The sequence below is a fragment of the Pantherophis guttatus genome, chromosome 6, assembly GCF_059756535.1.
Source record: "Pantherophis guttatus breed Tessera chromosome 6, ASM5975653v1, whole genome shotgun sequence".
Taxonomy (NCBI): domain Eukaryota; kingdom Metazoa; phylum Chordata; class Lepidosauria; order Squamata; family Colubridae; genus Pantherophis; species Pantherophis guttatus.
This window is the reverse complement of record NC_142068.1, coordinates 23,344,787-23,367,646: the sequence shown is the minus strand read 5'-3', so window position 1 is coordinate 23,367,646 and position 22,860 is coordinate 23,344,787. Positions and strand designations below refer to the sequence as shown.

General features: G+C 36.7%; 1 protein-coding gene and 1 non-coding gene across 3 annotated transcripts in view; both read right to left on the bottom strand.

Annotated features, from left to right (window-relative positions):
- Positions 1-21,343, bottom strand: part of KPNA4 (karyopherin subunit alpha 4) — a 31,087-nt gene extending 9,744 nt beyond the window's left edge. The window contains exons 1-12 of one of the 2 annotated variants that reach the window (XM_034439094.3): positions 20,452-21,343; positions 10,993-11,037; positions 10,165-10,254; positions 10,048-10,077; positions 9,901-9,953; positions 9,209-9,304; positions 9,015-9,100; positions 6,118-6,204; positions 4,488-4,657; positions 4,358-4,402; positions 3,328-3,459; positions 2,893-3,021 (exon numbers count right to left, since the gene is read on the bottom strand). In XM_034439094.3, coding sequence (XP_034294985.1) covers positions 2,893-3,021; positions 3,328-3,459; positions 4,358-4,402; positions 4,488-4,657; positions 6,118-6,204; positions 9,015-9,100; positions 9,209-9,304; positions 9,901-9,953; positions 10,048-10,077; positions 10,165-10,254; positions 10,993-11,037; positions 20,452-20,520 — 1,032 coding nt within the window. In that variant the 5' untranslated portion in view covers positions 20,521-21,343. Of the gene's footprint in view, positions 1-2,892; positions 3,022-3,327; positions 3,460-4,357; positions 4,403-4,487; positions 4,658-6,117; positions 6,205-9,014; positions 9,101-9,208; positions 9,305-9,900; positions 9,954-10,047; positions 10,078-10,164; positions 10,255-10,992; positions 11,038-19,478; positions 20,206-20,451 lie in introns of those variants that run through there. The other variant, XM_060683048.2, reaches the window with a different exon arrangement.
- Positions 2,443-2,786, bottom strand: LOC117678854 (small Cajal body-specific RNA 7). Its single transcript, XR_004595163.2, has one exon.
- Positions 21,344-22,860: the final 1,517 nt, after the last annotated feature.

The following is a 22,860-nucleotide window of genomic DNA, read 5'->3' as shown; positions in this document are numbered from 1 at the left end:
GGATGATCACCATTCCGCCAACTTCTCGACCCCCTCAAGCTCCCCAGTTCTTCCAGCAGACCCTACCTGCCCCATCATAGCCTCCATCAGTCTCAGTAAGGGAGGCCTCGCCACAGGAACAACTCTTCGGCATTACACCCAAAGGTCTGCAGTGGTCTAGAAAGTTTTAATATCGCGATGGAAAGGCCCCACCGCTGTAATAATCTTCAACCGCTGTTCCCGCCTAACTCCCAGCCATCCTACCGACCAGACGTGGCGTCGGCCCCATCGACGGCACCATCGCAGGCCTCAGCGACTACCCCGGCGCCACCAACAGGCAATGCCAACCGTTGCCGCCGATCTTCTCCCGTCGCCATCTCCATCGGGCGTCCGGGCTCCCGACAAAAATGCCACCGTCGTCGCCAACGCCGCAACCACCAGTGACTGGCAGGCCATCAAGCCCAGGAAGCAGGACGATCAAGGTTCGCCGCCGCCCACAAGCCGCCGATGCCACCCTTCCTGCAACACTGTGGACTCCGACCCCTCCGATTCCTCCCAGAAATAGCGTGTTCCAGAGAGCAGAAGGGCAGAAAGCTCTCCATCGGCAGGCAATCGTGCTCAACTTACTGAGTAAGGACCGCAGTTGGTCAAAGACGGCCCGAGACACCCCCCATCAGCCAAAAATCACCCCCATCTTGGGCATGCGCAGATATGATCCAATGAGCCTAAGGTTAGCTAAAATTTAAAGGGGTTGGATTCCTTTCTCATTTGGTGACTATAGTAGTGATTTGGAACATGTTACATTTATAGACTAAAAGCTATATGCAAATATCAAGGGCACATTTTTTAAAATGGGCTTTAAAGCCACTAGATCAGTTATTAAAAATGAAATATATTATCTGAAGTATGGTAGTATCCAGCTGTTGCACTGTGTTTAGAGAATGATTTATAAGAATTATCAAGCCACTATAATGATAGTTTCCAAATTCTTGACCAAAGTACAAATCTCCATAGGACTTCAGGACAATAAAATAATGGTTTGGCTTCATATAATATGTTAAAATTATGAAGTAGCTTGATTGGTTCAGCATGATGATTGGTTCAGCATGATGATTAACTACAGTTAATATTGAGCAAACTAAGCCACTAGGCTTAGTTATTTGTTATAATGACATAGTGCAATGTTGAACTGGATTAAAAGTTCACTGGATTAAACACTTGAGCCCATGATCAGAAAAGATCTTTAAACAAATATATTTAAAGAATATATATTCTGGGTTATTCCCCTGACTACTCTGTGATGGTAGTTAAGAAAGCCTACTGAATACAGGTTTGGTGAGTTATTGTGACCAATTAATATTACAGTGAGCTGGGAGCTGGCCTTGTAAATTTAATGGCAAATACCAACTCATGTTCTGAAGCCAGGAATTTTTGAATGGATATAGATGAACTGAACACTAATCTACAGAAAGCTAGAGGTGCTGTGGGAATAAATGGATCTAGCTAATGAGGTGCATGCTGTGGTACATTACACCTCTCACTGAAAGTCTAAGTTTGAACTTGGAGAGTCTTCTGAAATTATGATCTTCTTGCACTATCTTTGCAAACTGGGATGGCAACATTCACCTCTTAGATTGATACGCTAACTTTATTCAATAATGGATATGGATTTTACTTTGATCATATGTGCATCAATTACATGCAGATTAAGCTATTAAATGTAATCAATCTGGGCCTATTAGACCATTAGGACAGTTCAACTGATGCAAAATACATGCTTCAGAGTTTTTACTTGGAGTTGGGGGGTTTTCTGGAACATTGACAATACAATTCTTGGGATTTGGTAGATTAATGGAAGTATACTGCATTAATTCTATGATAGCCATATATTACTGACATTTTCCAAATCAATTCATAGTACTTATATTGGTCTTTTAAGACCTGAACATTTTAAGCCAGATATTTAAAAACTGTGCCCACATGAATCCATCTAGGCTTTAAGATCAATGAAAAAGCTCTAGTCCAATGACCCATTTCAAATTCAGTAAGTTTGGTTGCCTTGACAGATTCATTTTTCTGTTCAATGGATCTACAGTCCCAAATCTCAGTGGGCTTTGGAGTGTTTAGAGATATTAAAATAAGTATAATACATTAAATAATTGAAATCAAAATAACAAATATGTACAATATAATCCTTTTATTTAAGTTATATTTCACTTTTTGAATTTTAACTTTTAAAGACTATAATTGTATTTACTCTTTTTTGCTGCCCTAGAAAGGCCATTTTTAAATGAAATGAAATGTGTATATAAATAAAACTGTTTTGTCAAAGCTTTTTAAAAAATAGCAACTTATAAGTATAATCAATTGAAATTTCTGTGTGTTTTTAATACTTTAAAAAATGCTTATTCTTTATGAATAAAAACCATGCTTGGGCATTTTAAAAATAATTAAACTGGACTCTTGGATCAGATTACATATTCATTTATATGACTAAAAGAACATGTCAGAGGTCTACAATTTCTAGATACAAACTATGAACATATTTTGGGCTTTAATCACAGGCAATGTTGCAGGAAAGGCCCTATGTCTTAGCAACTGTGCCTCAGATGCACTCCAATATCAGCAATTCTTTTCAGTGTCCACAGTTGCATCATTATTTGACCCTAATTGCACACATGCACCACACATATTCTTTCACTCACACACACACATATACTTTTTCCTTGTCCATATTGAATAAAACAATCATGCTCTTTGATTCACATTCATCCCTCTACATTTTAACCTCCATTTCATCATTTCCAAGAGTCAGTAAGATTTGAACATAGCTGTGCTCACATGGAGCCTATGGATCAGTTAATTATATTAATTTCTTATCAATAACGTATAGTGTTGTACATATTTACATACCTTATTAATTTTTTCTTTGGGGTGTGTCAACAGAGCAGGAAAATGTGAAAGAGCTTCACAATTCAGAACTACCTGGGTTTGTTCATCAGTGCCAGTAACAATATTGCCTACAGCTCTGAGTGCTGCAGTCTAGGGGGAAAAAAAAATCAAACCTGATGGTCAAATAATATATGAAAAGATTCCAGAAATAAAAATTTTAAAGGGCCAAGTATTATCCAGGAAAATAGATAATTTGGTACTCCTAGACAGAATCTAAAATTTTGTTCATTTATTTGAAATGCCTTTTCATACTAAAAATGAAGTTTATTCATATCAAAATACTTTACAGCTCTCATTTTAAGAAAATGACAACTCAAAAGATTTCATATATTAATTTATAATGTAATGTTTTCTCTAAAAACCCAATTTAAAAAAGGAAGCTTACAGAATACTTACTTGTACTTTAACTTCCTGATGGCTGAGAAGAGGAACCAAATGAGGAACTATCCCAGAATCTATCACCATCTGAATCTGTTCATTGCCTGAATCTGTTAGGTACGAGAGGGCCCAGACTGTATCTACCAATATCTAATTAGAAGAAAAAAAATGCATCACAACTTCACAAGCAAGAAAACAATGAGATATGCTTCCAGACCATAAAGTGATCCATTGGCCTGGTGTGGACCATCAATCAAGTATTATGCTATAATTGCTAATCATTCAAATTCATCATTAGTTCTCTTGCCCTCTGTCATGGCTCTGCCCATTTTACTTGACTGTCTGCTACACTTGCTTATTTGGAATCCTGTTAGAATCCTCCTTCGCTAAGATTCATTTTAACCTTCATTTCTAACCATGTTCTAACACTAACCATGAATTAATTATAAAATATGTATCAAACAACTTCTTGCTATTCTCGCAACATTGTGTAGTTATACTGCATGTGTCTATATTAAATCTTGTTTATGAGTATATGTACAAATGTACATGTGTGTCTGTGTGTAACACAGACACATTTTTGCACCACCCATCTCAAAGTAAAGTAAAGTAAAGTAAAGTAAAGTAAAGTAAAGTAAAGTAAAGTAAAGTAAAGTAAAGTAAAGTAAAGTAAAAGTAAAAGTTAAAGTTAAAGTTTTAAAGTTAAAGTTTTAAAGTTAAAGTAAAGTTAAAATGAAAGCAAAGCAAGACAATGTAGTTAAAATGAGAGCTATGATGTGGATAATATGTAAGAAGTAATGATGGAACTATGTAACTTTTCAATGATTAAATTTGGAGAAAGGGTAATAATACCAGGAAGCCATGGTTAAGGGATTATGTGCAAAATTCCTTGTTATGTTGCAACGCAAACATATTTACTTATTTGAGATAGCAGTGATTTCCTGAAAGGTAAATCTAATAGATTAATATATACGTAAGCAGATACCAATTCTGATAGGGTTGTGTATTTTGCCTTTAAAGATACCTTACAAAATATTTTATTACTCACATTTACATCTGTGTGATGAATTAAGACACACAATGCTGGGAGGATCTAGAAGAAACAAAAAAAGGTTCAAAATTCAAAATTGTGCAGTGAGACCCAAACTGGTTAATTTCCAACAAGCAAGTAGATTTACCTCTTGAATGGTTTCCATTGGTGGAGGTGGGTCTTTGTGACGGCATAGGTTGACCATTACCCAAGTTACATTTCTTAAGAAAGTTATTGGAATAGATGGGCTGATGAATGACAGCAATGGCTTCACCACTCCAAGACTAATGACATAATCTCTACATTGTGGCCCATCACCTGTATAAATATTTAAACATTTGTAATATATTAGTAAAAATATATGTACATATTTTCAATGCAAGGGAGAATAATTCTAATAGACTGCTATTAAAAATGCTTGTCTTTTAGGCTAGCAATCTAAAGACTGCCATTTCCCTGTATGATATCTCCTGCAGGAAAGGAAAGCCTAATCCCATAAATCTATTCCACTGAGAAATTGCTCGTTATTATATATTTCTTAATATTCATGGCAACAAACAGTCCTGCCTCCAATTTTCCCCACAATGCTATGAAACGGATTGGGCTGATGGACTGGCCCATACAGCTTTCATGTCTAAGGGAGGTCTACTACTCAGTCTCCTTAATTACTACATGGCCCTTTTCTATTTCTATATCTACCACACGATCCTTTTGATCAATAATTGTTAACCTGGGGTAAGTAACCCAAAGGATAATTCTGGCACGTCCTGGGTGTAATGGAAGAATTTGTAATTGCTTGTTTGTGAGTTGAGGATCCAGCTTGGGACTGCTGCTACTAAAATGCTTGCATAAAACAAGAAATTCTCTGTCTGTGTGTGCATGAGAGGGGGGGAAGGGGAGAGAGAGAGTGGAGAGGGAGAGAGAGGAAGAGAGAGAGAAAGAAACATTATAAGTAGTCCTCGACTACATCCACAATTGAGCCCAAAATTTTCGCCCCCTTTGCAACATTTCTTGCCAGTTGTTAAGTGAATCATTGCAGTTGTTAATAAGATGGTTGCCAAGTGAATCTGGCTTCCCCATTGACTTTGCTTGTCAGAAGATCGCAAAAGTGAATCACATGATCATGGGGATACTACAATGATTGTAAGTGTGGAAAATGGTCACAAATCACATTTTTCAGGTGCCGTTGGAACTCCAGTCACTAAATGAACTCTTGCTAGTTGAGGACTAGCTATATTTCATACCAGGAAAAGGGATAACTGGATTGATTTGTGGTCCACTGCTCTAGATAGTGTATAGCCTATGAATATTTTAAAATAAACAAAGCACTCCATGTTGGAAAATACCCAGCTGGGCAAGGGGGAGGCCTCAAGTTTGGAATTAGTCTCAAATCCTTGCAATGCCATAAGAGATCCAGAAATAACCCTCTTTAAGCTCCATAAAGATAGATCTTTTTCCATTTGAGGCTGACACTAGGAAGATTCCTGTATAACAGGCAAAATATAATAAAGGAGCAAGCTTGAACTCTTTACGTGTAGGTCTGGTTGTTTGTGTCTGACACACCATGAACCAAGTAATTCATGTTCTATTCTTCCATATAATTTTATCAAAACATCCATGCATATCATTAAAAGATACTTTGGAGAAATGAGAGAAAACACATTATGTACAAAATATTTCTGAGAAAAAAACTAATATTAATATTGCAGTGGAAGCCTGGTAAGTTATTAAATGTTAAATTACTGAATCAGCATGTTTTTATATAAAATATAACAAACCTATGATATTGCCTAAAGCCCATACTGCTTGTTCACAAACATTTTGATGGGGTGAATGCAGCAACCTCAAAAAGAGTGGGACAGCATCTGCAAAAGAAAGACATAAATTACTTAAATGTTTCAAAGCACAAAATCATACTCTTAGTATATGTCTAAGCTGATGGATATTGAAAACCAAAAGCCTTAATTTCTGAGAGCTGCCAAAATTTCTGAGAGCTGCCAAGATTAGAAACAATACAGGCAACCCTCGACTTACGACAATTGAGCTCAAACTTTCTGTTGCCAAGCAAGACTGTTGTTAAGTGAATTTTGCCCTATTTTATGACGTTTCTTGCCACACTTAAGTGAATTGCTGCAGTTATTTAGTTAGCAACAGGGGTGTTAAGTGAATCTGGCTCCTGCATTGACTTTGCTTATTAAAAGATTGCACAAGGTACTCACATGACCCTGGGATATTGCAACCATCATAAATATAAGTCAGTTGTCAAACATCTGAATTTTGATCACATGACAATGGATGCTGCAACAGTTGTAAGTGTGAAAAATGGTCAGAAGTCACTTTTTTCAGTGCTGTTGTAACTTTGAACAGTTACTAAATGAACTGTTGCAAGTCAAGGATTACCTGCAGTCCCACTTGGAAGAATCAATTCTATTCAGTACAGCAACAGTTGTTTCTGGACAGTTACATTATGGAATATGCAGATTTACTAAAATCAATTATACAATATACAATTCTCCAGAAACTTAAAGTAAGAAGAAGGGAGAATTCATCATACTCACCAGCATATATCAAGCTAATTAGAGCTGGCAATATTTTTTTCATTAAAAATATTTTCATCACTCCTTTTTACTTAAAAAGCACACAGACCTATTCTTGGCTATGCATTATTCAGTTAAAAAAAAATTTTTAATACACTGTCTTTATACAACCATATTTTTGTTTGCTTTTACTAACTTGTTCAAAAGCAAAAAATAAAATAAAATCATAACCTGATATAAAGTAGTGGCTGGATAACTCTGGTCTACTCTATGTTAACAGAATTAAAACTCTCAGCAGCAAGCCAGCATGGCCAATAGAGATCCTAGTTTAGCAAAAACTAGAGGGTAACAAGTTCCACCCCAGACATATTCCTCATTAGACAAATTATTATTCATTAATTATATAAACCAATTATATAAATTAAAAACAAGGCATTTATAATAAACAGGACTCTAATTCTGAAATATGTTAAGAAAATCAAGCCTCCATAAGTGTTATAGATTAAAATGAAATGTCTTATATAAACTAAAGATTACATTTAAATTTCATATCTGATGCAACTATTTTCAATATGTTAAAATAATATATGAAGACAGAATGAAATATTTGACTGCAAATTTCTACAAAGAAATTTCAAGGCCAAAAATAGCATTTAAGTGAGGAATCCTATTTTAAGAAGTCAAATTATTTAATCTCAACTAAGATTATATTAATTACACAAACCCTCAATATTATTTTGAAAGTTAAATGTAACTCAATTTTCTAAACCATACTAATTTAACAACGCTGACCTACAGCTTTGCCTTCTCTTCCATTTCCTCCAATAATTGCCCTACATCAGAATACCTAGCTGAAAATATTTGAAACCATAACTATAATTTATTTTATTTACATTTGATAAAAATAAGACAGTTTCATGAACTGTAGTTCACTGAGATTAGACATGATAACAAGTATCACCTGAGTCTAAAACAGAAGGAAAAGCTTGCAAGTTGATTTCTATTGCTATACTATAGGAAAAGAGCATATCCAATGAATCCAAGGTTCTTAATCACACAATGGTATATTATAATATAATAACTACAATCATTTAATCCAAGGATTCCATTACCTCTTAATCTAGTTGAATTATACTGAAGGAAAGCAGATATTTTGGTCTATATTAAGCAGATATTTTGGTCTTTGAGCCATCGTGGCGCAGTGGTTAGAGTGCAGTACTGCAGGCTACTTCTGCTGACTGTCAGCTGCCTGCAATTTGGCAGTTCAAATCTCACCAAGCTCAAGGTTGACTCAGCCTTCCATCCTTCTGAGGTGGGTAAAATGAGGACCCAAATTGTTGGGGGCAGTATGCTGACACTGTAAACTGCTTAGAGAGGGCTGTAAAGCACTGTAAAGCAGTATATAAGTCTAAGTGCTATAAGTATAAAATTGCAAAAAATGCATTATTTCAATGGAAAGTTAAGAGAAACGTCATGCTGACAGTGCATGGACTCGCATTTACTTCCTTTAAAAAAAAAACAATAATCTGTCTACATTCTATTACTTTTATAAGTTTTTAAAATATTCTCTTCTCCCCTTTGGCTTTAGACAGGCTATGACAGTGATGGAGAATCTTTTTGGCACAGAGTGCCCAAACCAGAAGGTGCGTGTGTATGCACCCATGCCCACACACCAGAGCACTGAAAACCTGATGACCAGCTGGCCGGCACGCATGCGCGCCTCAGAAACCTGATGAGCTGGTGTGACGGCGCACGTGCCCACAGAGAGGGCTCTGCATGCCACCTCTGGCACGCGTGTCATAGGTTCGCCATTGCGGGGCTATGAGAAACATTTTATTTCTTCAGCAAAGAAATACAGGGTGATGTCTTAATCAAAGCACTCTACTCCTTCATAAGCAACACAATTAGAGAGCAAGAGACACGAAGGATGGAAAATATAAACCATGTACAGGCCGGGATAAATTTCAACCCACATGAGATGCAGGTTTCCCACTTCTGGAGTTCAAAGAATTGACTGATCAGTATATACTAGTATATTCTTAAAACAAAACAAACCTGGACTGTACATAGTTCTATTTAAACAGAGGTTTTGCACAAGTTATGTGTATACACAAATGCATTAGTAATAATTAACTTACTGGATTGAACTACAGCCTGTGTTTGTTCAGAGGTTCCAGATGCAATATTTGTCAGGGCCCATGCTGCTTCAAATTGTAAAGATGGACTAAAGATAATATTTAAACACATAAGAGACAAGGATTTAGTTTTCATTCTAGTATTTTCAAATATTTGCTTCTATTTTTAAAAATGTGCTGTTAAGGTACATACTCACTTATCATCTCTTTCCAGACAATGCACTAATATAGGTAATATTCCAGACTTTATTAAATCATCAATCGGTGGATTGCGATCACTGGAGAGTAGTTTTCTGTTTAAAAACATACAGTATTAGATCAAATTTGCATGCTATCTTTAGTTTCTTCTATGTGGGCTTTCAATAAATACTTAATCCAAAATTATATCAAAAAGAAGTGATACTATTTAGCCAATATTTCAAAATATTTCTTATCTTAGTATTGATACAAGGATGAAATAATATGAGTAATTTTGATATTTTTCTCATTAATATGCTTGAAATGTAAAATAATTACATAATTCAGTCATGTGACGCGTGTGTGTGTGTGTGTGTGTGTGTGTGTGTGTGTGTGTGTGTGCGCGCTTACATTTTGCGATGGCCAGAAGTGTTTTACAGGCATAAAGATCCTTTCCAGGCCCATTGTAATATCAAATGCTTATTAAGTAATAATCCAGTATTCGAAAACTACCTGTATACACATGATGCCAGGGCATCATTTCATCTATTTTTGTTCAAAAAATTATGCTTTAAGTTTTTAAACCTTTTTTTTACTAGAAAATCTATTAATTAGAAAAATAAATTTACTAAAGAGATGTAGAACAATCACAATTTCCGTTAGTAAACTTTATTACAATCAGACAATTCAAGTGATTAAATTTGCATCTTACCTTGCAGCCTGTACTGCACTTAACTGGACTCCCTGGTTGTCACTTGAGGCATTCTAAAAAAAATAAACCCATTAATTAATTTTGCAGTCAGAACTCTTAAAATGTGAACAACTTCACTGATTTAAAAAAATGGAAGAAGATATTTACCTGAACTATTGCCTCCAATGATGTATTTTGCTGTTATAGGAGATAATAAAGTGTTAGGAATGGTTTCTTTAAAAAAACAAAACAAATAGGTCTTTTGAATACTGTACTTATTCTTACCACTCTGAAGTCACCATCTATATCAGAATCTTCACAGATATCTTCATGAGGTACATTTCTTCTTTTTAAAAGATGCTCATCTCTTTTGTTCTTTTAAATACAAATTATGAAATTACCTTCTGGAAATGTTTGGAAAATGCTTTCCCATTTTTTTAAAAAATATATATTAAAATTTGTAAATTTATAAAAAAAACCGTTCTCAATATAAAATAAGAGCAAAGAACAAAATGCACAGTTTTTATAATTCAGATGCAGCACACATAATAACATGTAATAATATACAGCATATTATCAATTATAACATTTTTCTGAAATGCAGAAAAGTGCAGCATAAACATGCATAACTAGTACTGTACTGCTGTCTAAATTTTCAGGTCACTAAATGCACAAAATGTCCATGTGAACTAAGAAGAGATCTCAATCCAATTATATTTTTTGCTGCCCTTTTGTTGTTCATAGGCTCAACAAACCTAATTCACTGTCGTTTGTTTCATTGTCAGACCCATTTTTTAAGCTGTTGTACAGACAGGGCAGGTTGCAACTAGTATATAATAGTCCTTCCATTGTTTGCACAGTGAATACTTACAATGTTTTAAATTGTGATCTTGCTCTTTTGAACCTTTTTTTAAAAAATTGCATGTTTTTGTTATTTGTGAATGTCTCCATTTTAACAAATTATGGACATGATGAACTTGATCAAAGTGGTGAACATTAAGCACAGGAGAAGAGAAATTTCTCATATATATGAGGATGGTTGCACCAGTGTTGTACTGGACTGAGCTAATGTTAAATTTAAAATTACTGTATGATTAAAATGTTAAACCTTACCTTTCTTAATTCCACAACAACTTCATTTCGCTGTCTTCTCATAGTCTGTAGAATTAAAAGATTATAGAATTATATCCCACTCCTAATGTTTTCTGAAGTAATATGAGTTCTAAATGTGACTATGAGATACCGTCAGTTCTACAACAGAAATTCTGTTATAGATAAATGAAGTAGGCCCAAAACTTTTTTTAAAGAAGAATATTCCAAAAATTGATGAAAGGAAAATAGATACTCAAATAATTAAGATAATTAAATTGCACTTAGTTATTGACATAATATTGTTTCAGTATGTTTGATAATTGCATACACTAATATATAAACTATATTATAGAAAAAACAGCTCTCTTTAAAGTCACATATTAAGTACAATTTAGATGAACAAATCTTTCCCTTAGTTTCCTATAACATTTTTTCAAACTTATCTAGATAATTGAAACTAGCCCTTTTAATATCTGTACCAAGTAATGAAACAAGCCAGCTTCTAATACATCAACCAGAATAAACAGCCATCTAGAACCTCAGGCTTTCTTTTTTTATCAGACATGAAACTTTTTCTGTCCACAATTTCAGAGTTTCAAGAGCATATTTTAAAAATAAGATTTATGTTCCTTTTATTAAAAGTTATCCCAATATATTCAATTTTATTGTTAGAAGGAATAATATCAGGTTTACTGACAAGACATGGAAAGAAAAAAAAATGTAATGTCTGAAGCTCTTTGCCAAGTTCATATTGATCTTAATTGCACCTTCTACTTCCTCTTTCAGATTAAAGGAGGGAATGAAAATCCTAATTTTCCAAATCAGTGTTCGAAGCCCAGGGGAGGGGGTGGGGAATGGGACGGGACAAATTAAGACATTGTGAATACATGCCGTATACAAGACAGTTTTCATGAAAGGTATTTTCAATCATGAAATACAACTAAGCTAAAAGGCTACCAAAAAAAAAGTTATTCCAAAAACAAGGCCCGTATGAAGCTCAATCACATGAATTCCAACAGATCCACACTTTTTGTTACACCACCAATTTCAAATGGATCAGGGAATTCACCGAGCCCTGAGGAATGTTTTTGTGAGCATACAGTACTGATGGACAATATGTTAAAAATTTCAGCATTAACTAAACCAACTAAACTGCTTCCGCTATGATTAGGCCCTAGACTTGAGAGCATGCATAATTGTGAGTAAAGAATTACACTGTCAGCTAATTATCTCATGGAGTTTTTATATCAGGCCTCAATAAAAAAATTAAAACAAAAGTGGAGTCAGTGAAGTTTCACTACGTATACATACATACATATACGTATACTTATCTTCAGAAAAGCTTTTAACTGAACATCTCAATTTTTGAAGGGGAATTACTGGTTTGTACAGACATTCAAGCTTCTATATTAGTCATAGACCATCCACCTATAGCCCACGGGTGTCAAACTCGTGACGTTACGTTGACATCACGTGACGGATCACAACTTTTTCCCCTTCGCTAAACCTGGGGTGGGGGTGGCCAGCGCATGATGCATCCGGCCCCGCAGGCTATGAGTTTGACACCCCTGACCTAGTCCAACAGGGCTCCTAATCAGAGAAAGAACTGGAACCATGTTTTGCTGAATGCAGACATAATATCCTTACCCATTTCCCCATCCAATGAAACAAGTGTGGAGAAGGTATGTCAACACATTGTGACACTACATTATGTATCTTTATAGTGGAATTATCACCTAAATAATAAAATTTGTGATCTATATTATGGATAATTCAATTTATCAATTTATCAAAATAACCAACTATTTAGACAAGGAGAGACACTTCAGAGTATGTATGTATCTATGTATTTAATTACTGTGGATAGTGTCTCCATGGTTAAATTTAATTTGTTTTAAAACATTCAAGGCAGCAGCACTATAACTTAATAATTCAACTGAGTATTTCAGATATGTCCATTCATGTTTTCTTGTCTGTGTTCATCACACAGAAGTTTTATTAAGAATTTCCTACAGGAAACACAGCATCTATTTGGATTAACATTCTGAATTTAGTCTGATATTGTCACCAAATTCATTATTTAAGGAGAAATTACCATTCAAAATGGAAGAATTTGAGACAACGGTGAGAACCACAAACAGTTAAGACATTACAAGGTTCTTTTCTACATGAACAAAGCTGGGATACCTTTTTTTAACTGTTTAGCATTTAGTGATTACTTAGTCTAATCTCTAGAAAACTAAAATTTTATGTTTAAACAAAAACCTGACATTTTTAACTGAAAGATAAAATGTAAGTTTTGTCCTTTTATAGAAAGAGAGTGAATAAATGCATACCCCCCCTTTATTTATTCAGTGTTAAAAAATACCTATAAAAGTAACTATCACAGCTGCTTAGTCAATAATTCATTGTATATTGCTGAAGCAATAGTTTTGTTCTGTATTTATGTAACATTGTGTATTTGTACTGGGTTACTAATAAACTCACTTATTGTGGCTATTTTTTAGTTTTAGAAACTCAGTATACCGAAGCATGCTTGAAAGGCTTTCAAATTAGAAAGACACTTTATTGTTTTTACTTTTGTATATTGGGTTTTTATTTTTTGTAAGCTCCCCAGAATGAGCTGGCGATGATATAAATCCTTAAAAAAAGAAAATTAGCAAATAAAAATGACCTTCAGTAGTTTCCACTTCTTTCTGGTCTTCTAAATCAACCATAGATGATTATGTGCTGCCATCTAGCTGAAGTATTGCACTTTACAAAAACTGTATGCAGTTTAGACTGGTTTGCTACAACAGGACACACGTTTCCTGCATACAGTATTAACTTTCCCCTGGACAAACTTTCCGCCAGTTCAGTCTTTCAGTTTGACTCGAAAGAGAATACACATGTGCACAGACACAGGCGCACGCACACATTTTAAGCACATTTTATAAATCTTAATAAAACCACTGACTCATCAGAATTTTCTGCAATAATTGACGGGAAAAATATTGAAGAAATAGACTATTGGCGTATTTATATTAAAGATATCTGGATTGGAAAAATGCTTTAAGCAAATCGATTTTTCACCATTTTTGAGGTCTATGAAGTACAAATTATCCCTTTCATTAGTTTGCATTCACTGAGTTCTCTAAGCAGGCTAGATGTAGCTTTAGGTTTGACTTTTTAATGCTTATTATTAACCATAATTTTTCATATTCTATGTCTCATAATGAATTCTTTTTAATGGACTTTTGTTTCAGCTAACAGAATGGTATCAACTGCATATTTCAATCTGTTAGCTTTTCAATCTTCAGTTCTGATTATAGCTGTTATCTTTTAGCCTTTTAATTCAGTAATTATGTAACAGATACAGGATCAACGTGTATCCTTAAATTACTCCCTTTTCTATTCCAAGCCATTTTTTTCCAAATGCAGTTCTTATTCTAGAACTAATATAAAGTATCTTCAAAGAGTAATCAATCATTTAATCGTCTTAATATATTTTAAATTCTGGCAAGAAGTGTAAATTCAAATTCTCTTGCTCTCTCTCTTTATATTAAACACCAGTTCATTGATCCCTCTGCCTTTTCTGAAACCTATATGCTCCTTTCTCATTTCCCCATATAAACATTATTCTTTGTAAAATATTAAAACTATATAGGTATTTTATTTGGCAATGCATATATTCCCTTCCATTTCTTGTCTTAGGACAAGAAATACATGCTGTTTTGCTACATTTTTTTTAACACAGAGCTTGGTATCATTTTAAATGTTTTGTCTACATTACTTTAAACAGCTATCTATATCTGGTGTCCATTTGACAGATAACTGATTGTCATTCATACCTCACAGGGACTGGAGTTAAGTCCCTGAACATATATTTTTCTCTCTCTTTGTACAACACTTCTATTTAAAAAAAAAATTGGATGCAACAGGCAAAAGGTGAGTCCAGACACCCTTCTGAAATAAAGGTGAATTTTGTTGAGATTTTGATTTTACATTTCTGGAACACAAGTACAAAGACTGGGGGAGTGGACAGTTAGTGAGAACTTTGGCAAAAGCATGGGAAGCACTGGAAATATTGCCCAGAGAAAAGGCAATTCAGAAATTACTGGAATTATTTGGGAAGACTGAGGAATGGGCGGACTACCAGGAGGTTTGACTGCAGTATTGGGAAGATAAGAGCCAAGGGAAAAACGGTTTGGAAACACCAAAGAAGCAGTGTGTGTATGTGTGTGTGATATGTGTTAAATGATAAGTAGCTTTGGGTTTTAATGGAGATTTGTATTTAACACTTCTTTCTTTTGAATGGTTTGTTAAATCAACTTTTATAATTGTCATTCTATAATCTAATTTGTAAAGGGTTTCAATATATTTACATCTTCCTCTGATCTCAGTTGCCTCTATCATATCTATTCCACCATTACTCTTCAGTACTAGGTTAGACATATTTTTTCCTCACTTCTTTTTCTTTTAAAACAGTTTACTTCAGTTCTACCATATCCACCCTTGTTGATATTGTTGACCGAGATATAGTATTTTTATTATTATTTTGAATAGGTAGCATTCAGCTATCACAGATATTTCTTGTAACTAAAGGCTTCCATACTCCAGCTTTCTTTAGCAACCACAATAGCTTTTCTGAAAGCTGCTTAGATACTTTCCAGTTAAAATGCTAAAATATTTTTAGCTGCTTCAGTTTTGAAAATGACTCTGAAAAATGTCATAAAATTTGGTACGGTCGCATGGTGATCCATTTTTACACCATTATAAATGTAAGTGCCAGGCTCAACTGGAGGACCACCTGTGCATGTTGCATAAATTAAGTTTTGATTCTTGGGCTATTTATTTATTTATTTATTTATTAAACTTGTATGCCGCCCTATCTCTGAAAGGACTCAGGGCGGCTCACAACAATAAAAACAAGCAAAAACAATATTAAAAATACTCAATACGATTCTAAAAGACCATTAAAATCCCCTTTAAAACCCCTTCAGTCCAAACCAGCCAGGCGAAATAACCATGTTTTAAGATCACGGCAGAAAGAGCAAAGGTTTCCTGCTTTACTGTATTTACTCAATTCAAATCATCCTCTTGCTTTATGTTCCCCATTTCTTCAACTTTTGTATTCCAATCACCCTTCAGCAATATTAAGTCTTTTTTCTTGCTTAAATTTTAATATACCTTGCAATTTTTCATAAAACTGTTGTTTCTTCCACTACTGTGTTTGAAACAGGAGTATATGCTTATGCAATACTGATCTTCACTAGAATTCTAATTAATGTGTGACTCTGCCATTTATAGGGGTATAACCAAGCATACACTTAAAAGTATTTAAATATTACTGCATTTCCATTACTTTGCAGGATTTCTTGCATGTAAAATTCTATTTAAAGGGGCCAATTTAGGTTATCTTAAATTGACTCTTTCTAGAACTTCCAATCTGATGTGTTTAATTTCTGCTTTCACACTTCCAAATTTTTCTTTTAGGAGCATGACATTCTATGTTCCAATTGTACCTATTCTGTTAAAACGAAGGTTTATTCTGGCCATATCTTCATTTTTAGATTTACTTATAAAGTTTAACATTCTTCCCCATTAACTAGAATAGTTAACAGTTCCTTCCATTCAGATAATCTCATCATATGGTATAAAATCATGTCCAAAGATGTTAGCTAGGCCCATATAGTTATCCTGGCTAAACACAGAAATATTTTGCTGTTGTTTCTTCTAAGTTCGGTTTTATACTTCCTTCTCATAGACTTCCCTGATATTGCTAAAACCTTGAGTTGGATAAAGTCTTCCTGCGGATAACCTTTAGCTGCACCTCTCCTTTACTGGGAAGAGGGACTTGAGGTTCTCACTAAGATCATTCTCAGGGTCAATGAAGTACTGAGCTCTCCAATCACATCAAGATGGTAATTGCTCAAGAAGGCAAACCAATAAGTTACAATGTAAATATGAAATCTGATTACAGTAAAAGAGTCAATCGATCACCATCTGTATAGCAAGCCAAGAAATTGTTGCAGATGGCAGTATTTTTAGTTCTATTAGAACACATGATTAAAAAAATCTCCCAGAATAGCTTAATGTGACTATATCTTCTGTCTGTATCTTCTGCAACTTTAAAAGGATGCATCCCCTAGAAAAGTAGTAGATATTTAGAACAAAGAAGTATCTCAAATAAGCCTTTAATCTGCCCACATTCATCTGCAAATCAGGAAAAAAGGAAATGGTCCATGCTCCAATTCCCTGCCACGTGAAAATCTACTGATGAGGGGTAACAACATCAAATTGAACCATGATTTTAACATCTGTAAAAGTTCTATGATGGTACATGATGCAACTGTGACACAATTTATTAAAGAATTACAGTATAAACTGGCGTAGAGCAATTTCATTTGAAATTTTACTAGATGCACCTCAACAATTCTAAAATCTACTTTGCAATCACAGCTACTAAGCAGCTTTTCAAGACTGTTTATGAAAAGTACATTCAACTATATTATACAGCTAATTAGTTTAAAATAGCTAAACCTAATATCCTCCAGCTGTGTTGGATTACAATTCCTATCATCCTTAACCATAGAGCCATAAAAATCATTTGATAGCAATCAAATTAGAGATAACTGAAAGTAACACATGTTGTTTATTAGCATGTCTAATGTACTATCATATATAATACATCTATTACCTCATAAGCCAGATAATGTCACAAAACTTAAAGATGACTCAAGAATGATATCCCCTTCGCACTGAAGATTTTTATTTTGAAATGCTGGAGTAAGGAAGATTGTTTTCCACAGAAGCAGGAAAGCAGAATTCCCAGGTGCCCTTAAATACCCCTTTCATTAACCTCCTGCATGAAAAAAATAGACTGGCAGAAAATAGCAAAAGCACATTTTCATCAGAAAATATTGTTGTGCTTCTAATTTTCGGCCTTCTGTTGATTCCAGCTTAATTTACTCTCTCTAATCTTTAGGAATGAACATAGCTGTCTCTTATAAAATTTAGAATGAACAACATACCACAAGTGAAATGAGACTGCACAAGCTTTGGACTTACATCTACAGTGGACAATTTATGTTAGCTTGTGATTTTCAAGCATTTGGTTACCATTGAAGTACAATTCTACACCAAGTTTTCATTTAGTTAGGAACTGTACAAACATATTAGATATGTAAAAAGTTTCATCTCAACACCAGAAAAAAAAACTTTAAAAATCTCAGTCCTTCCCCTGAATGAGAGCCATACCTCAGAGCTCCAGTTCAACTTTACAAAGAACTCAGATGCATTCAGTTCCCATTTGATAGCTTGCTTTTATTACAGATTCCTTTTCATCTAGTAAAATTAAAACCAATGTTTTTATTTTTCACATTATGTAAATAACAAAACCTTAACAATGGGTGACAGATTAATTCCAACATTTTCTAATTTTAGAATAAAACCTTCCAAAATAAACTTTGCTGATGTTCAGCACATCCCATTTGTGAAAAAAATTAATGCTCACATAACATGCTATTAACTATGCATGAAAAATACCGAATTCACAGCATTTCCTAGCATTATATACACCTTCTGTGAAGGCGCCCAAAAGTCGAGGGAATTAGTATGGCACTACTCATGGAACCAAATTAGTTAACATCATGAAATTATATTTTCCAATAGAGATAAGCTATTACTTATAATCCTCTCTAAAGCAGAGCTGGAGTGAAATATTAGATATGTATTGAAAATAAAACCGTATCAAGGTACTTTCTTGCCAGCTAAGCAGGTATACTAACAGAATGTTAAATACACAATATACATTGACCATATTTTCAAAAGGTAGTTTACCTGCCAGTCATCTGTGAGACATAAGAGCATATAATCTAAATAATATGCTGTTCAGATGCATGATAAATACTATGTTATAAAGGAGGTAGAAATGGCAGCAAGAATTCATGAAATCCTAGACTGAAGGAGAAAGTTTTATGACCATGCTATATCAGATTGTTGGTCATATTATTCTTTTTATTCAATACTGGCACCAACTTTGTTAAAGGCATATTTTAATAATCTTGTGATGAAAATTAATGAACCCACAATACAGCACCTAAATAATTCTGGCCAATCTCAAAAAGCTAAGGATGTGCTTAGTACTTGGATGAGACATCAGTAGGGCTGTTGCCTAGGCAAAGAAGTTGAAAAAATATTACATAAGACCAATTCCATGTTGTTGCTAACTATATAGACATGTCTTCAAAGTCACTAGGAGACAATTTATCTTTTATAAATTCTCACCTTTGAAATCACTGGCTGTTAAGACATAATTCAAAATTTGAGATAGAAATCTGAGAAACTGCAAACTAAATTCATACAATTTAAAAGAAATTTCTACTCAAATGAGAAACAATAACCAAGCTGCTTACATTGTAGTACCTTCCATCATTGACCATATCCAATGGCAGTTTTTGAGCAATCACGGGAAACTCTGCATTCTATTTATTTATTTGTTTGTTTGTTTGTCAAGGTATCTTTACCTGCAGAATGACCAGCCAATTTCATTTCATTTGTTTCCAGGCTGAGGCTAGGCTGGAACAGGGAATACTTGTAAAAGTCACTGGCTCACAGAACAAGGTTCAATATTCAGATTTCACTTTAAAAAACTCACTGCGGGTACTGTAAACGCAACCAAAAGTGAACCAATTTCTAAATGAAAAATCGCCTGATTTACCATTTAACACCGCAGAACAGGGAAAACTATAGTACAAAGTAGTTTGGGTTTTTTTTTTAAAAAAAAAGAATAATTTCAACAATGTAGTAGGCAGAAGGACATTTGTGCAACTGTGTGGCTCCAAATCTGGTTCTCTCCACGGCAAGATGCGGATCACAGGGAAAGAGAAGAGGAAAAAAGGTGGGGAAAAGGAGAAAAACAAGTCATCTGACAGGCCATTCCCATGTCAGGCTGCTGAGGGCGGGGTGGGGGAGTGGAGGAAGGGGCTCTTCCATCAGCTCCGGGCATTCGGGCTGCTCCTTTCCTCGCCTTCCTGTCTTGGGCGTCTAATAAGGCCTCATTCTTCCACGCCTACCCCAAGTAGAAAAGGCAAGGAGGACAGCATCCCCTTTCCTGGTCTCGGCCAGCAAGAAAAACGGAACCTTCCATGCCGTCGCCGCCGCCGAGCGGCAGACTAGGCCGCGGCCCTTCCCAGCCCAGGGTGTTGAGTGTCGACGCGTCCCTCGCGAGGGAAGCACAGCGAACCCCACCCTCCTTCTCCTTCCCCCCCCCCTCCCCACACCCGCCCTCCTCCCTTCCCGGCGGAGGCTCCGGCCTCGCTTCGAAGCACTTCAAGCAGGCCCACCGGGTCGCCCCCCTCCCCCGAGCCGCTAACGTGGGAGATTAGCAGAGACGCCACCGGGCAACCGATCTCCGACCTCCAAACCAGCCGGGACCCACTTCGGAGCGATCGGCGGGGCCGCTCCGGACCCTCCTCCTCCTCCGAAAGGGGTGCCTACCTCCAGGTCGCGGCCTTTGTTCTTAAAGTTCTTCAGCCGTTGGTTGTCCAGCTTCTCGTTGTCGGCCATGGCGGGAGGCAGGGAGCGCGGCTTCGCTTCGTCCTTTTTTCTCCCTCCCGGGACCCGGCCGGGTCCTTCTTTCCCGGTTCTACTGTCGTTTCTTCGTCCGTCCCCCCTCCCTCCCCGGCTTCTCTCGGCACCGCGGCGGGCTGACTAACCCTACCTCGAGCCGCCTTCGGCTCCGGCCTGGCCCGATGACAAACTAAGAAGCCGGCTGCGGCCTCCCCTGCCTGTTCCAGCCGCTCCCGTTGCCTTTTAGGCCTTTCTCAGGGCGGCGGAATGTGCCGGTAGCGAAGGCAGAGAGAGCGAGCGAGAGAAAGATGGGGGAGGGGAGGGAAGGGGACGGGCGGGGGGGGGCAGGGGAGGAGGTTATAGCCTCTCTCTCGGATAGAGGGCAACGGCCACGCCTTCCCCCTCTCCAGCGCCACCCTGTGATTGGCTAATCCTCCGCGGCGGGGCGGGACGCCGGAGCCCTTGGGTGGAGAGACATACGCAAATGAAAAGGAAGGCGGAAAGGTGGAGCGCTCGGAAGGAAAGGAGAGGTGGATGGGCTTGGCGCGCGCTGGCGGAGCTTTCCATTCCCTTCGTTAAGGGAGAGCCGGCCGCCCGTCTCTCCAACCGGGCGGGGTCCCGGGAGTCATTTCAAGAGCAGGGGTGACCGCCAGGGCTCCCGACGTCGGCCAAAAACAGGATTTCAGCCGTTTAGGCGCGGCGAAAGAACGTTTAGTGACGTCCACGCTTCCCTGATGGATTCCTGCCTCCCCTTCTTATAGGAAGCAAATGAACTGGGCGGAGTCGGGAGTGCCTGCGACTGTTGCCTCTCCTTCCCTGCTTCGGGGAGGGGGGAGGGGCGAAGTGGGGGGGAGGGAAGGAAAAGGCCGTTCAGAAAACTCTAGTGGCGGTTTAGTAAAGGCAGCGAGCAGGCTTTGCCTCTCACGCACGGAAAGTTGATATTTATTGATACCAGTTTCTGCATTTATTTATTTATAAATCCATCGGTTTCATTCACCCTAAAATGACTTCGGGTGGCTTGCAGAATAAATACTGAAGCGTTAAAAGTGCACCGTCGGATGCAACTCAAGAGGGAGTTAGGACTTAAATGTATTAAGTCTTCTTAACACATTTTAATTTAAAAAAATAGTTTTGAACATTTTCCTCATCATCTTCTACCGTATTGATTTCTTAAAACAGATACTCGTTTTTTTGTATTTAGGAAGCCAGAAGATCAGCGTGAGTGGCAATTGTACTGGTAATATTGGGATTTTAATACTATTGTTACAATAGTGATATTTTCTGAGGCGTATTTTGAAAACTTTTTAATAGGCCAGTGTGGCTTTATGTGTAGTAGTATAAAAAAACTTGATATTTTGGGCCCATTGTGATGCTCAGAACCTGTTTCTCTTACTACTAGAAATTTCAACTGTTCAGAATAAATGCCTTTTTGTCATCTAAAAGACAAACTCATACTTTAACTTGAAGCAAAAACTATCTTTAATATTAGTGTTCAGTATATTCATGTAAACTACACTTGTTTTGAGGTGAAATGAACTTGAATGTGCCACAGATACTGTGGTTCCTTTGCATTGTCCCAACCAAATTTTAAGGAACACCCAGAAACAAAACATGTGAAGAATGCAACCTGCAATTAAACATTATTGTTTTGCCATCCCATTTGACAAATGAGACCTTGATTGTCAAATTTTCTTTTGCCATTTTTTCATCGTTAGTTACCTTGGCAGCATAAAGGTAAAGGTAAAGGTTCCCCTCGCATATATGTGCTAGTCGTTACCGACTAGGGGACAGTGCTCATCTCCGTTTCAAAGCCGAAGAGCCAGCGCTGCCCGAAGACGTCTGGTCATGTGGCCGGCATGACTAAACCCCAAAGACGCCTGGAACGCTGTTACCTTCCCACCAAAGGTGGTCCCTATTTTTCTACTTGCATTTTTTACATGCTTTTGAACTGCTAGGTTGGCAGAAGCTGGGACAAGTAACGGGAGCTCACCCCGTTACGCGGCACTAGGGATTCGAACCGCTGAACTTCTGACCTTTCGATCAACAAGTTCAGCGTCTTAGTCACTGAACCACCGCATTCCTTTGGCAGCATAGTTGCTCCTAAAAAATTATAAAAATTGATGACAGACAAAAGCCACAGATTCTTCTTCCCTTTCCCCAATGAGCAGAGATGTATATTTTTCTATTTTCTAGCATCTCTAAGGGGATAAACAGTGCTGAAATGGAAGCAAATGGCTGGGTGCCTGCAATAATTTTTACCCTTTAATCTCTTGTGGGATTTATCCAAGCCTTCGTAGAAAAATACCATTCTAGACAATTAAACAGAAATTGAGTCTG